The sequence below is a fragment of the Trematomus bernacchii genome, unplaced genomic scaffold (genome assembly GCF_902827165.1).
Source record: "Trematomus bernacchii unplaced genomic scaffold, fTreBer1.1, whole genome shotgun sequence".
NCBI lineage: Eukaryota > Metazoa > Chordata > Actinopteri > Perciformes > Nototheniidae > Trematomus > Trematomus bernacchii.
This window is the reverse complement of record NW_022987604.1, coordinates 474,345-488,371: the sequence shown is the minus strand read 5'-3', so window position 1 is coordinate 488,371 and position 14,027 is coordinate 474,345. Positions and strand designations below refer to the sequence as shown.

At 43.1% G+C, this 14,027-nt stretch overlaps 1 protein-coding gene across 1 annotated transcript; it reads left to right on the top strand.

Annotated features, from left to right (window-relative positions):
- The first annotated feature begins 355 nt into the window (after positions 1–355).
- Positions 356–13,296, top strand: LOC117482641 (NACHT, LRR and PYD domains-containing protein 1-like). Its single transcript, XM_034130807.1, has 9 exons — positions 356–375; positions 3,537–3,577; positions 3,707–3,747; positions 3,826–3,872; positions 4,275–4,492; positions 5,708–5,967; positions 11,262–11,375; positions 11,495–11,636; positions 12,136–13,296. The coding sequence occupies exons 5-9, from the start codon at positions 4,297–4,299 to the stop codon at positions 12,576–12,578; spliced, it is 1,155 nt and encodes a 384-aa protein (XP_033986698.1). The 5' UTR covers positions 356–375; positions 3,537–3,577; positions 3,707–3,747; positions 3,826–3,872; positions 4,275–4,296; the 3' UTR covers positions 12,579–13,296.
- The last annotated feature ends 731 nt before the right edge of the window (positions 13,297–14,027 follow it).

The window sequence follows — 14,027 nt, the reverse complement described above, 5'->3', positions numbered from 1 at the left end:
TTGAAGGTGAAGCACGTTGTCTTTCATATTAATGAGAGCTCTTTTCTCTTTCTGGATCTTACAGTTTTTAACCTGTCAGGATGTCCACTTTATAAACTCCTACATTCTCTACTTCTCCAGCTATAAACAGATTATTGAACCTTGAATATTTTAAGCTGAAATTTTGTTTTTCTAAACTTACATCATGTTTTCTTTATTCAGTCTGCAGAGCTGCAGTTTGTCAGAGATCAGCTGTTCTGCTCTGATCTCAGCTCTGAAGTCCAACCCATCCCATCTGAGAGATCTGTACCTGAGTCTCAACGCTCTGCAGGATTCAGGAGTTGAGCTGCTGAGAGATCTTCTGGAGAGCCCAGACTGCAGACTGGAGACTCTCAGGTCAGTTCTCCATCTTTAACTTCTGTGCTGAGATGAATATGTGAGAGTTGTGTTGACTCTGAGCTGCAGACATCAGGCTGATATGATCCTGATCCTCACTCTCTCCTCCCCTTCGCTCCTCTCTCTCCCCCCCTTCGCTCCTCTCTCTCTCCTCCCCTTCGCTCCTCTCTCTCTCCCCCCCCCTTCGCTCCTCTCTCTCCCCCCCTTCGTTCCTCTCTCTTTCCTCCCCTTCGCTCCTCTCTCTCTCCCCCATGTGCTCCTCTCTCTCTCCCCCATTCGTTCCTCTCTCTCTCCCCCCCTTCGTTCCTCTCTCTCCCCCCCCTTCGTTCCTCTCTCTCTCCTCCCCTTCGCTCCTCTCTCTCTCCCCCATGCGCTCCTCTCTCTCTCTCCCATTCGTTCCTCTCTCTCTCCCCCATTCGTTCCTCTCTCTCTCTCCCCCTTCGCTCCTCTCTCTCTCCCCCCCTTCGCTCCTCTCTCTCCCCCCCTTCGCTCCTCTCTCTCTCCCCCCCTTCGTTCCTCTCTCTCTCTCCCCCTTCACTCCTCTCTCTCTCCCCCTTCGTTCCTCTCTCTCTCCCCCCCTTCGCTCCTCTCTCTCCCCTCCGGTACACAGCACCGTCAGACGTAGTGTGGAGTTGCATTAGGTAACGCGAGATACGGCTGATACTTGCGCATTAGTTTCTGTCATGGATCAGTATCAACAGTCCTGCCAGTAACGTTTCTATATGATCAATACTACTTTAGTTATAGCCTGATATATGATAGCTAACTTTACAATGTTGTGATGTGACCGACGTTAGCTAACATGAACTGTAGCTAACGCCGGTCACTCACCAAGACAGCTGCCCTGTTCTCCACTGGTTCTCCTCACACCACAGCTCCATTTCTCTCCGATGGCCGTTATTCCTTCTAATCCTTGGCTGCTCCTGGTCTCTTGGACGCCTAGCAGGCTCATCATTATAAGGTTGTGGTCCGTCATATCCATTCGAATATACATTTTCAACCTCTTCTGTGTCAAAAGTAGCATTGTGATCCATGTTTATTAATACGTTAGACCGGCCGCTCTCCCTCATGTGACGTCACACGCGGGTGGTCTTTTTTTATGCGGAAGTAAAAATGTCTTACAGAAACGACGCCAGATGTCACTGTAGTGTCTATTTATGTATATTGTTTTGAAAATCTAGTGTATACATCATTTTCCTACACATTTATTCACTGGGATCTCTAACCTGCAAGTTGCTCTTTAAGGAAAAATCAAACTGCATAATTCACTCTGAACCTCCTAAAAACCTCAAATTCATCTTATATTCTCCATCATGTGTTTTAAATAAATGACATTATAAACACATGAATACAATAATTAAATATTTATATTAAAACTATCAAACACTGACAAATATGTTCAGTTTTAGCTGTTTCTCACATGTGTATGAAGCTACATGATGCTCATACTGACTGAGGAGTTTAAACTGAAGATGCTTTGGATGTATGGCTCCACTATTTCTGAAATAAATATTCTCTGTTTATTTTTTATCACATTTCTAAATTCATCCCGACATATTTGTCATATTTGTAAAGTGTGTGATCTTGAGTTGAATCAGTTTCAGTGGGTTTGTATTAGTCTGGCTGCACATCATGAGTTAGTGTAGATGGAGCAGAGGTTCAGATGTGAAGTCTCCACTTTTTATTGAAGGTGAAGCACGTTGCCTTTCATATTAATGAGAGATCTTTTCTCTTTCTGGATCTTACAGTTTTTAACCTGTCAGGATGTCCACTTTATAAACTCCTACATTCTCTACTTCTCCAGCTATAAACAGATTATTGAACCTTGAATATTTTAAGCTGAAACTTTGCTTTTCTAAAGTTACATCATGTTTTCTTTATTCAGTCTGGCTGACTGCAGTTTGTCAGAGATCAGCTGTTCTGCTCTGATCTCAGCTCTGAAGTCCAACCCATCACATCTGAGACATCTGTACCTGAGTGACAACGCTCTGCAGGATTCAGGAGTGGAGCTGCTGAGAGATCTTCTGGAGAGCCCAGACTGCAGACTGGAGACTCTCAGGTCAGTTCTCCATCTTTAACTTCTGTGCTGAGATGAATATGTGAGAGTTGTGTTGACTCTGAGCTGCAGACATCAGGCTGATATGATCCTGATCCTCTCTGACTATCTTGATGCTAAAGTCTATTTTCTTCTTCTGTGGTTTCTTTCCCTGACAGTGGCAGAGCAATATTCAGCTTTAAATGTAAACATTACAATAAGAATTATACTGTGCATAATTCAAACTGAACCTCCATCAAGCTTTATTTTACTACATTATATAAAAGACAAAGGAGTATAATTAATAAGTATTTCCAATCAAACACAAAACATATATTCAGTATTTGCTTTTTCCAACATTTTTATAAAGCTAAAAGATGCTTATACTGACTGAATAGTTTGAACTGACCATGTGATCATGTGTTCTTCATTCAGACTGAGAGGCTGCAGGTTGTCAGAGATCAGCTGTTCTGCTCTGGCCTCAGCTCTGAAGTCCAACCCCTCCTATCTGAGAGAGCTGGACCTGAGAGATCTGGACCTGAGAGGAAACTATCTGCAGGATTCAGGAGTGGGGCTGCTGAGAGATCTTCTGGAGAGTCCAGACTGCAGACTGGAGACTCTCATGTCAGTAAGGGGTCGACTCTCTGCTGGTTCAGCAGTATTGTATTAAACACAGGGAGGTGGAGGGGTTCCTCTCACTGGGGAATCTCTCCAGTTCCACCTTCCAGGCGTAGCCTAGCTTAGCACAACAAATCATGGATGTTACCATTTGACTGCAGTTTCTCCTTTTGTTCATCTTATGTTTCTTTTCTTTCATTATTATCAAGCAATATAATACAAGCTGACAATGCAACGCCACATTTCAGTCAGGTGCAACTCATTAACAGACAAATGGGATGTTACAGTTTAAAAGGAAGTCTGTTTGTTTTTCTATGTGCCTGGACTAATGCCTAGTGAATTCTCTAATGCAGCTGAGAGCTGTGGGCAGTCAGTCGTAGTGTTTGCAGAGAAGATATGATGTGATGTAAAGCATTGGATCAGTCAGGACTCTGAAGCTGACTAACTCAAAGAACAAACTATTATTTTAACTTGATCTCAAACTGTTGGATTGTGTTCATCCCTGAAGGATCAATGACGAGCCAATCAGAGCCAAGATACAGAAGAACTGTGAGTACTGAACCATACCCTCCATTCATCAAGATATTGTACAATACATCTGATCTTAAAAGGTATTTATAGTACAAGAATGATATAGTTTTATTATTATTGTTCTCCGTCACCTCTTCTCTCCATCAGGTGACTCCGATGTGGAACAGGAAGTGAAGACAGACAGAAAGGTGAGAGAGGAGCAGTTGAGAGTTGAAGCTAGAACTTAACTTGATTTCTAATAAAATAAATAACTTTCTTTGTTCCAGGCTCCTGAATCCTTCTCACCTGAACACACAACTGAGTCTTCATACAGGTAATCCTATAACATGACCAAATATTATTTTAAACACATTGAAAATATATATTTATTTAATTGTGTTTCATTTCAAGTCTTTCACCTTGAGGTATTGCATCCAATCTCTTTCCAGCAGACATCAATAAGATAATGCCTCTGTGTGTAGGATTGTTTTCTTGTACCAGTCTAGATCCTCGCTGGACTAGACATTTTGTTAATCTAATGAACATGTGTTTACACACATTCTGATGCATGTGGACACATCTTCAGTGATGCTCCTGTAATCATCAGGTGTTTCAGATCTTTCAACAAACCCTCCTCCAGGTCAGACTCCAGCTGGATGAACACCTGTCAGTCAGAACACAGAACTGTCAGCCAGTGAAGGCTTGTTGGAGTAACTTGTCTCTTGTGTGTCTACAGGTTCAGGTGTCCTGGTCCAGGTATGTTCCAGTGTGCTTCGACTGGCCTGGTGTTCGTCATGGCTCAGGAGGCGGAGCTTCTGTACAGGGTGGCCACTTGGGATGAGAGCCTCCTCCAATCAGCTGGCAAGCAGGCAGCAGGGCCGCTGTTCGACGTGAAGAGTTCTGATGAAGCTGCCGTCTGCCAGCTCCACCTGCCACACAGCGAGACAGAGGATGGTAAAGACATCTGCAGTGTTAACAAATACACTTATATAATGTTGAGCACCTTATACCATCCACTACTGTTCAAAAGTTAACTAGTTTAACAAAGACAATAAGACTGTTAACCACCAGAACTGTTGAAGCAAAATCTGCTAAACACCTGAACAGTTGAAACAACATCCCTAATATTCATCTGGCTGCTACTTAAACAAATATTTAAAAATTATGTATCTATTTACCTATATATCCTATTTCAATAACTTGCATATAGACTCTTATTGCACTATTTCACTATTTCACTTTTTTTAAACTATTTCTTTTTGTATTACTATTTACTATTTACTTGCACTATATTTTTCTGTGTATCTGTGTTTTGTGTTTCTCTGTTGGAGAAGCCTGTGACACAAGATTTTCATCGGCACAACTACACTGTAGCTATGTACGTATGACTAAATAGAGAACCTTGAACCTTGAACCTTGATAAGATAATTCCGACACCAAATCTGTTCTTTACATTCAAAATAGTTGTGTCCCCAAAAGAAGAAGAATGAAATGATTAAAACATCCATTTAGTGGATGTGTTTCATGACATAATTATTGAAGCATACGATGCAATGCAGCTCTAAATACTGAGTTGGATTTTCTTTGGGTCCTCTGCAGTCTCCTCACTGGATATTAAAGACATTTAAACTGTGACCTGTCAGTCCACAGCATGTTTAGCTGCTAACAGTGCTAACTCAACGCTAACTCTCACTCTCAGCTAGCAGTTTGATTAATTATGACTTTGTTATCCATCTCTTGCTCTTTCTGCTCTTTACATTGTCAGTCTGGCTGAAGCATGTACAAAACAAAACAACAGACAACAACATTTATAAGTTAGACTTTCTACGCCCTAAAAGCTTTAGAGAACTCTTCACACATCTAGAGAATCACTCAGACATGAGACCGGACACAGTCAAGCTGCTCTGGCTGCAGATTACAAACATTTCAGCAGTCTTGTAAATTAGAAAATAATTTTGCACGCTCACATCCAGAAAGATCACAGGGGGACGGAACAATAATTAAACATTACAAATAAAAGGTGAAGGATATAAACTGGTACATCCCAGTGAGGCTCCAAAGTGAATGACATTAGATGAACATTAGCTCTGAGCTAAAGTGGTGTGACATTGAAGATGATGAAGCTGTGTTAGCAGCAATGCAACAGATGACCAGCTCTTTGCTCCACAGCGCTGCTCCTGGACGGCCTGTTGTCTGTCGTCCACATCACTGATGAAGGCCTGAGCATCTTGGAGCCGCTGGAGGTCACACACACTCACGTGGTGGTGAAGGTGCTTCACCTCTCTTCCTTTGGCCTTATCATCGATAAATTGAGAAGGCTTCTGAAGTGGCGAATAAAGGGCAAAATTCTGCTGTTCCTACGACCCCCGGGCAGAGTGGAACAAATACTGGATGTATTTCTGCTGCAGAACAACGTCCTTGAGGAGGAGGTAATGTGCTCACCATCAGCCTAAATGCTTGTTTTAAACCACAGCTGTTTCCACAGAGAAGTTGTGGCCCCAGGCTCCCTACTGAATAGAATAGAATTGGAGGGATGAAACCCTCTTTAAAGGTCACACATAAATGCACACACACGGGGTGTTTCTCAATCGCGAGTAAAGCTGCTGCAGAGCCACTATTTCAAGCATACTACGTCATCGAGTGCCTCGAAGTACTGTTCCAATCTCCAGCATACTTGGAAATCTACCGAGCCCGGCGTACTCCGTTTGGAGAAATATCGAGGCTGCACATGAGTAGACTCCGCGGTCTTAAAATCCCCACAATGCTTTGCGCACGGACCAATTTCCCCAAATCTGTGGCGGAAGATGTAAAGTGGGGCCTCTCATATGACGCACACCTGCACACTTGCTAGCCTGTTCCACTCTTTGTTTTCCAAATGTCAGGAAGTATTCTTGCCTCGCTTCTGAAGCAAGATGCTCGGCAGACATGTGCTACCAAGCAAGCGTACTCGCGATTGAGAAACACCCAGTGAAATGTGTTCTCTGCTTTGACCCATCCTAGTACCAGGAGTCTAGTACTAGGAGCAGTGGGCAGCTAGTGTACAGCGCTCAGGGAGCAATGGGAGTGGGAGGGTGGGGGGTTGTCCGGTGCCTTGCTCAAGGGCACCACGGCAGGGCAGGAGGTGAACTGGGACCTCTCCAAGTAGCAGTCCAAACTCCATATTTTACGTCTGTTGGGGGACTTGAACCGGCGACCCTACAGCTCACAGTCCAAGCCCCTTTCTGACTGAGCCACTGCTCCTCTTTTCAAACTGTCTTGGTTGTGAGAAGAATCAGATCTATCTGAACTCAATATTTTTTTGCGCATATTTCTTGTGCAGATTTAATAATTAATTCTTAATTATTTACGTGGAGTGCCACACTCTACTTTGGTTATCAAACTCGAAGTTTACCTTAATACTTTAAAATACGTAAAAAGAAACGTTAAGAAGTTGTGTCCCCAAGCTCCCTACTGAGAGAGATGATATGGGAAGTATTTTGGGAGTCCAACCCTAATCGAAGCCTTAAAGGTCCCCTATTATACTGTTTTTCATCAATATATATAGGTCTCAGATATATACAAAACATGTCTCTGAAGTGTTTGGCTTGAAACACCAAACAGATCATTGCAGCATCCCATAATCCCCTCTGTTTCAGCCCTGTTCCCAAAGTGCTGATTCTCTGTCTGTTACTTTAGATGAAAATAAGGAGCCCCTCCCCACGCCCCTCTGAGAGAGATTTGGTTAAAAAGAACTCAATGGTGCTCTAGGAGGAGATTCAGGTGATAAGGTGGGGGGGGGGGGGGGGGTACCTTGGTTGGTGATTGGCTAATGGTTACACAAGACAAAACATCGTTATGACATCATAAAGTGGCCAAAATCTGATCAGCTCATTTTCAGACAGGTTTTTATATAAATGGATCAGGACAAAAAGAGAGAGAATCTTTGTTCCTGAAACTTTCAGAGTCTCTTTCCACAGAGGAGACACATGTTGATGTAGAAGAGACATGAAGAAGAGGGGACACATGTTGATGTAGAAGAGACATGAAGAAGAGGGGACACATGTTGATGTAGAAGAGGCATGAAGAAGAGGGGACACATGGTGATGTAGAAGAGACATGAAGAAGAGGGGACACATGTTGATGTAGAAGAGACATGAAGAAGAGGGGACACATGTTGATGTAGAAGAGACATGAAGAAGAGGGGACACATCAGTGGCGTCGCCTGGCCTGGGCATCCGGGGCTTTAGCCCCGAATGTTTTTTCTGTAGCCCCGGACAATTCTCCCTCAATAATATAATACATTAACCGTGCTTTACGTGAACCTCATCATGACACAAGAGAGGACGGCAGCACTGTAATTTCCCGTGTTCAGTGAATGCAACAGAGGTATGACACCAGACCAATCAGAGAGTTGCATGGAAATAAACGTGTGCTTGTGTCATTCAAGCTCGGCTCTGTGTGTGTGTGTGGCAATAGCGCATTTAGTGTGATAGAGAGGGAGAGAGGGGGAGGGAGGGACCGGTGCCAGCAGGGACCGTGTTGTTAGCATCTGGTTAGCTAGCTGCGCTAACGGACATAAGGAGCTGTTTGTTCCACAACAAGCTGGAGGAGAGTCCTCTCCTCTCAGACTGAGAGACTCAGGTGAGCTAAAGGACTCTCTTGAGTGTTTAGATACTTAACTTTAGTCTAAGTTATCTCAGTGGGTCTCAAACGGTTTGGTCACAAATTATTCAAAAGATTTCCGCAGCACACCTTCATATGATCATTATAGTTATAAAAAAAATAAGAGAATAAAGGAAAAACAGTTATGAAATACTATATGGCAGTAAAACAAGAATAGAGTTTAAAAAGGGAGTGATTAGTAAAATATCCATAAAGAAAAAGTAAATCTGTTTACAGTTCTGCTTCATATGGGTGTTGAGAGAGGTATCCATAGATCTCTTCATTTTGCTCTCAAAGTGCACCAGATTGATGCATTTAACTTCAATATTTAAAAAAAAAATCTTCCCGGGGGAACATCCCCCCGGACCCCCCTAGAGGAGGTGAGGTCCGCCCCCCACTCATAAAAAATACCACTTTACCCCTGCCTATATGCCGTGAGCTGATTATCGAGCCTTCATTGTAACAGTCGCGGGTGTACTGTGTGTGTGCGTGTGGGGAGTGTTGCAGTAAAAAATGCCACTGTAGTGCCGCCGCCACTGTGGGCTAAGCCTCGAATGTTTTCAGGTCCAGGCGACGCCCCTGGGACACATGTTGATGTAGAAGAGACATGAGGAAGAGGGGACACATGTTGATGTATAAAAGACATGAAGAAGTGGATTTAGCTTGATAGGTGACCTTTAAATCAATAACTGAAAATGACCATAACCAAGCATACGGACTGCATTGTCTTACTGAACCGATGAGCGGTGGCTGCTGTGCTGGATAAAGGAGGGAACACAGTGGTGGACCTGGGGGAGGTGGCTGGAGGATATACTAGTTACAAAATAACTACAGAGATGAGAGGAAAAGAGAGGAGTTGGCCTCTCCTATGTCCTTTTGTCTTCCTCAGGTAGGGGGATGGGTATAGTAACCCGCCCAGGTAATAAACCTTCTGGCTAAATTTAAACTTTCCTATCTGAAATAAATAGTAATTGTTTCAAATATCTAACTCTAGTGTTTGTTTAGATCAGTGGAGCAAAAAGTCCTTTGCTTGTCCTCAGGTCAGAGCCGGACATTAAGTATTCAAACTGGGGAGTTTTGTCCTTGATCTTCCATTAGACTGTCACAGTGATGTTAGCCATGGCTAGCCAACCCTCTGGTAGTTTTTAGGGATTAGAGCCGGCATCACGTGTGATCGCGTTACAGGAATTGGTCATGTGATTAATATGCATTCATTCTTGTAACGCGTCAAGGTTTCCAGATTAATCGCGAGTTTTGACACGTTAATGTTGACAACTACGGATCATGGAAAAAATTTCGGCCAGGGGTGTAGAGATATTTGTTTAAGCACCGGATTCACAAAACAGGAGAGTCTGTGGACCAGTCTGCCTTGATCTATGAATGAAGAGATGTGCCTTCTATGCACCGCCTTCACTTCATTAGAACAGCTGAAGAGAGACGAGGCTGCTACGTTTTACCACACACACCTCTACACACACACACACACACCTCTACACACATCGAACTGCCCGATTATTCCCCCTATTACTCGTTTTATGAAGGACATGTCCGGTCACCAGGGCGCATGATGTGTGTGTGTGTTTGTGCTCTGCTACGCTCTGTGTTTGTGTGTTCGGTGTGTTTGTGTGTGTCCGACACCAGCATTTGTTTTCAAATGACCATGAACAGTAATTTACACATATCTGGCCAACTCCATAGGTCCATAGGTGTGTGTTCCCAAGTGAAAGAAGTTTGTTTAATCTTAATCTCGATTTAGTGTTTAGTCCTGTCGGAGTGCACTGGAACAAACGACACTATCAGAATATCTTCTGAAAACAAATGCCATTGACACACACACACACACACACACACACACACACACACACACACACACACACACACACACACACACACACACACACACACACACACACACACACACACAGTGAAGGCGGTGTGTAAAAGGCACATCTCTCCTACTTGGTGAACCGGTAACTTTCTCGAGAGCACAAGATAGTTTTTTTTTCTTTTTTCGGGGCAGGGCAGTTGGGCAGGGGTGCCCAACCTTTTTCTTTACCAAGTGCTAGCGAACTGTCAAGTGGGAGGGAGGCTCGCTGCGGGGAAACGGCGGACCTCCGTTGGTGCAACTTTTAAAAACGGCCGTTGACGATCGGCCGTTCTGTGATTCTCCAGATTCCCCAGATGGCCAGTCCGCGGAGGGTGGAAAATACATACCGGAAGTAAACAAAGACGTGCAACGGGAAGGTGTTCCCACAACAAAACTTAAAATATTAAATGAAACAATCTCATCTCGTAAAATTCACAACTTATTATGAATTAAACATTCACAAACTTATAATTATGTATTCACATGTTTAACTCTGTTACATATGCACGCAACGAACAGAAGAGCGTAGGGCAGAATTAGGAGGGAATTCCGTCTCGTAGCGTTTGTGCACCGTTTTGAAATGCCGCTCTAAATGACCCTTCTTCGGTAAAGCCACGCTCGCATTGCAGATGAGACAGATGGACTTTGAATTGGAATAAACAAAAAAATAATCATCCTCCCACTCGGAGTGAAAATGATATATTTTGGGCTTTTTTGCTTCTGCCATAATTGGGGTCTTGTGTGTGTGCGGACTGTCACTCCTGTTGCCACGGACAACGTCAGCTAACTAGTGCCCACTGCCCACCAGCCACGCCCCGACACGTGGGGTCACGCCAATCACAAAGCTTTGATGCGTTCAAGTGCATTATTCTGGCACAGGAAGATTATGTTATAGGACATTAACGATAAAACTGAATATTGTTGTTCTATTTTTAGACACATCTCGCAATCGACTGGGAATCTCCCTGGTCGATCGCGATCGACTGGTTAGGCATCCCTGCTTTAGGGGCTCTGTAAACAACCCTAATAAATATATTAAAAAATGTGTTGGAGAATTGGAATTTCATCCAAAAATATCTAACCTATACACTTAAATTAATCTACTCACATATGTCCTCATGATGTTATTCTTAATTGATTGTAATTCTTATATCTCTGTAGAGCAGGTCTGTCAACATGTTGTTTTAAATTGATCAAAATGTCCTGTTTCTGAAGGTTGTTAAACACAGACGTGCTGTGAACATCCCAATCTCCTCCGACTGTGAGCTGGACATTGATCACAGTTACAGTGTGCACTGTGAACCTGAGGGCTTCTTCATTCAGCCTGAGGTGAGTCACTGATACTCCTCTAAAGAAACACAATGATCATTAACACACATTTATCTGCATGTGGATTCACAATCAGGAAAGATCCAGATAAACATTTAACTTCTGCTTCTGGTTTCCAGAGTAAAACATTTGATTCCAGGTTTGGACCAAACTACTACCCGGCATTTCTAGTTTCCCTGACGACGAGCACAGAGAGAGTGGTTTTGAAGGTCAAGGACCAAGGTGGAAACGTAGTCTGGTATTGTCGCGTGTCACTGGAAGGTAAAGACTCCACCTGAGCTCAGACCCAGTGATAGACTGGATAACTCGAAAGCTCCATCTCATAGCATTCTCTATTAAGGCTCCATGGCAGCGCATCATTACTACATTAAACTCACAAGCTGTTATATTCTAAAACCATAATAAAAACTAGTATTGTGCGGTGGCGAAACAGCGTGGCATTATGGGAGTTGTAGTCTTCAGCTTCTAATGCTTAAGTGGATACGCCGCCATTACAGGAGACCGTGATGAACGTACTGTTACCTTGATTAAAATTACACATCTCTCTGAACCATTTGCAATAATGTTTGTACACAACTCAACAAAATATAAATAATACAGTTGTAGGAGTTTTTATACATTTTAATGAGGAAATTTTACATATTATAACTTTAAGTGAACAGAAATCCCCCTCTGGGAATGTCGAGATACTTTAATTTTTAAGAGATCTGTTTAATGTGATTGTTGGTTAACAAAAGTTTTTTCCCTGTTTATCTTCCAGATCCAAGGAAGGAATTGTCCCAGAGAAATGTCCCAGCAGAGAGCAGAGTCCAAGCAGAGAACAGAGTCCCAGCAGAGAGCAGAGTCCCAGCAGAGAGCAGAGTCCCAGCAGTGAGCAGAGTCCCAGCAGAGATCAGAGTCCCAGCAGAGAGCAGAGTCCCAGCAGAGATCAGAGTCCCAGTAGTCGAGTGGCTGTTCTCAGTTCGGACAGAGTTCATTCGAAGAGTGACTCCAACTCTCCTGAATGACCTTCTGGATAAACTCTTTGAGTCTGGAGTCATCAATGAATCTGAAATGACGTCGGCCAGAACCAAACCCCAAAATGATGGAGCACGAGAGGTGGTGGACGCGGTGCGAAGAAAAGGAGCTGCAGCCAGCAGGGTTCTGATCAATGCTCTCCGTGAGCTGGACCCGTATCTTTATGAAGACCTCAACTTGAGCTGAGGAAAAACCTTGTGGAGTGTGTGTGACAGTTGAAGTCCTAGTCCTCTGTTTTGTACCTGTACATTTTACATGACCTCTTGTCCTTGAAGGTAACACAGAGCAGCTACCCGTATCGGCCTTCCTTTGGTGTTATCTTGAGTTTTTTTCAAGTACATGTTTACTTTATTACATACAATACTTTAATTTACCACCATCCATTGCATCCTTTCACATTTTTGTCAGGCATAGGAGCCGGGTTATGACAAAAATAAGGGCTTGTTCTTATTTTACCAATTGGTACTGACTGCTGGGTAAGATTTGGGATTTTGGGGCATTTGGTACCTAGGCATGCGATTTGGAGTTTTATTTGTGTTGTATTATCAAACTGCAAAAACCTGTACCTGTTTGTGCTGGTGAATGTAAATATAATATACTTTGGTAGTGAATTAAACCCAGTGGTGTTCAGTAACTAAGTACATTTACTCAAATACTGTACTTAAGTACAATTCTGAAGTACTTATACTTTACTTGAGTATCTCAATATTTTTGCTACTTTGTACTTACCCAGTGGCGGCTGGCCCATAGGGGGCGATAGGGCGCCGCCCTCCCTAAACCCAAGCCCCCAGGAAGTCCTCCGGACTCTGTGCCCAAAATTCCTTGTGTCCAAACGGCGGTACTGCAACTTCCGTATCAGGCCGTGACGTCACCCGGCCCAACATTTTTTTTTTCCATTGACTAACATGGGGAAAGAGACGTCTGTAAATCGGTGGATACTTTTTTTTTTAACTCAATAAACTACCCAGTATAAACTATTTTATAGGCCTTATTAGAATCATTTGGTCCTTAAAGTTATAAAATGCACTAAAAGCCGAATCTAGATTTATTTTCTCTCTCAATTAATTCTAGTGAGCCGAGAGTGGGAGCTCGGGGGGCGGGGCTTAAGGGGCGCATGCTCTGTGACTGCACATACGGGTTCTTCTGCTCTGACAGTGAGGCATGACGGGTAATCTGTGACGTTTCGCTCTCTCAAAAGTTGGGCCATTTTGCCTTCATGCGCCAATGAGCAGCTCTCATGAGAACGAGACCCCGCCTCCGACGCTGTATCCAGTTCTTATTATACATCCATGCCTAAACGACACACACAAGGAAATGCTTTTCTATTTTTAAACTTATTTTAAATTGCTTTTCCTATACTGTGGCTGCTTCTCAATGTCAAGGAAGGATCCTTCAGAGCCTCCAAATAAATAATTAAAATTAATCTTGTTTTGATTTTGCCTCTTTTGTTGATATTTGTGGTTTATGCTACAATGTGCACCAATATGTGTAAAAGAGGTTTGCAGACATCAAGTATGATATATGAATACAAATGTTATTATTGATTGGTGATGGTGATTTTATGATTTTCTTATGGCTGCTTATCCTCCAGGACTCTGCAAACAGAAGGAGAACGTTTTATGTTAGTTTAGTGGT

Excerpts from the sequence above, each read along its gene's own strand:
- LOC117482641 (XM_034130807.1), top strand. The coding sequence starts at position 4,297 with ATGTTCCAGTGTGCTTCGACTGGCCTGGTGTTCGTCATGGCTCAGGAG. Across the intron at positions 4,493-5,707 it reads ACACAGCGAGACAGAGGATG|CGCTGCTCCTGGACGGCCTG; the intron begins GTAAAGACATCT and ends TTTGCTCCACAG. Across the intron at positions 5,968-11,261 it reads ACAACGTCCTTGAGGAGGAG|GTTGTTAAACACAGACGTGC; the intron begins GTAATGTGCTCA and ends CTGTTTCTGAAG.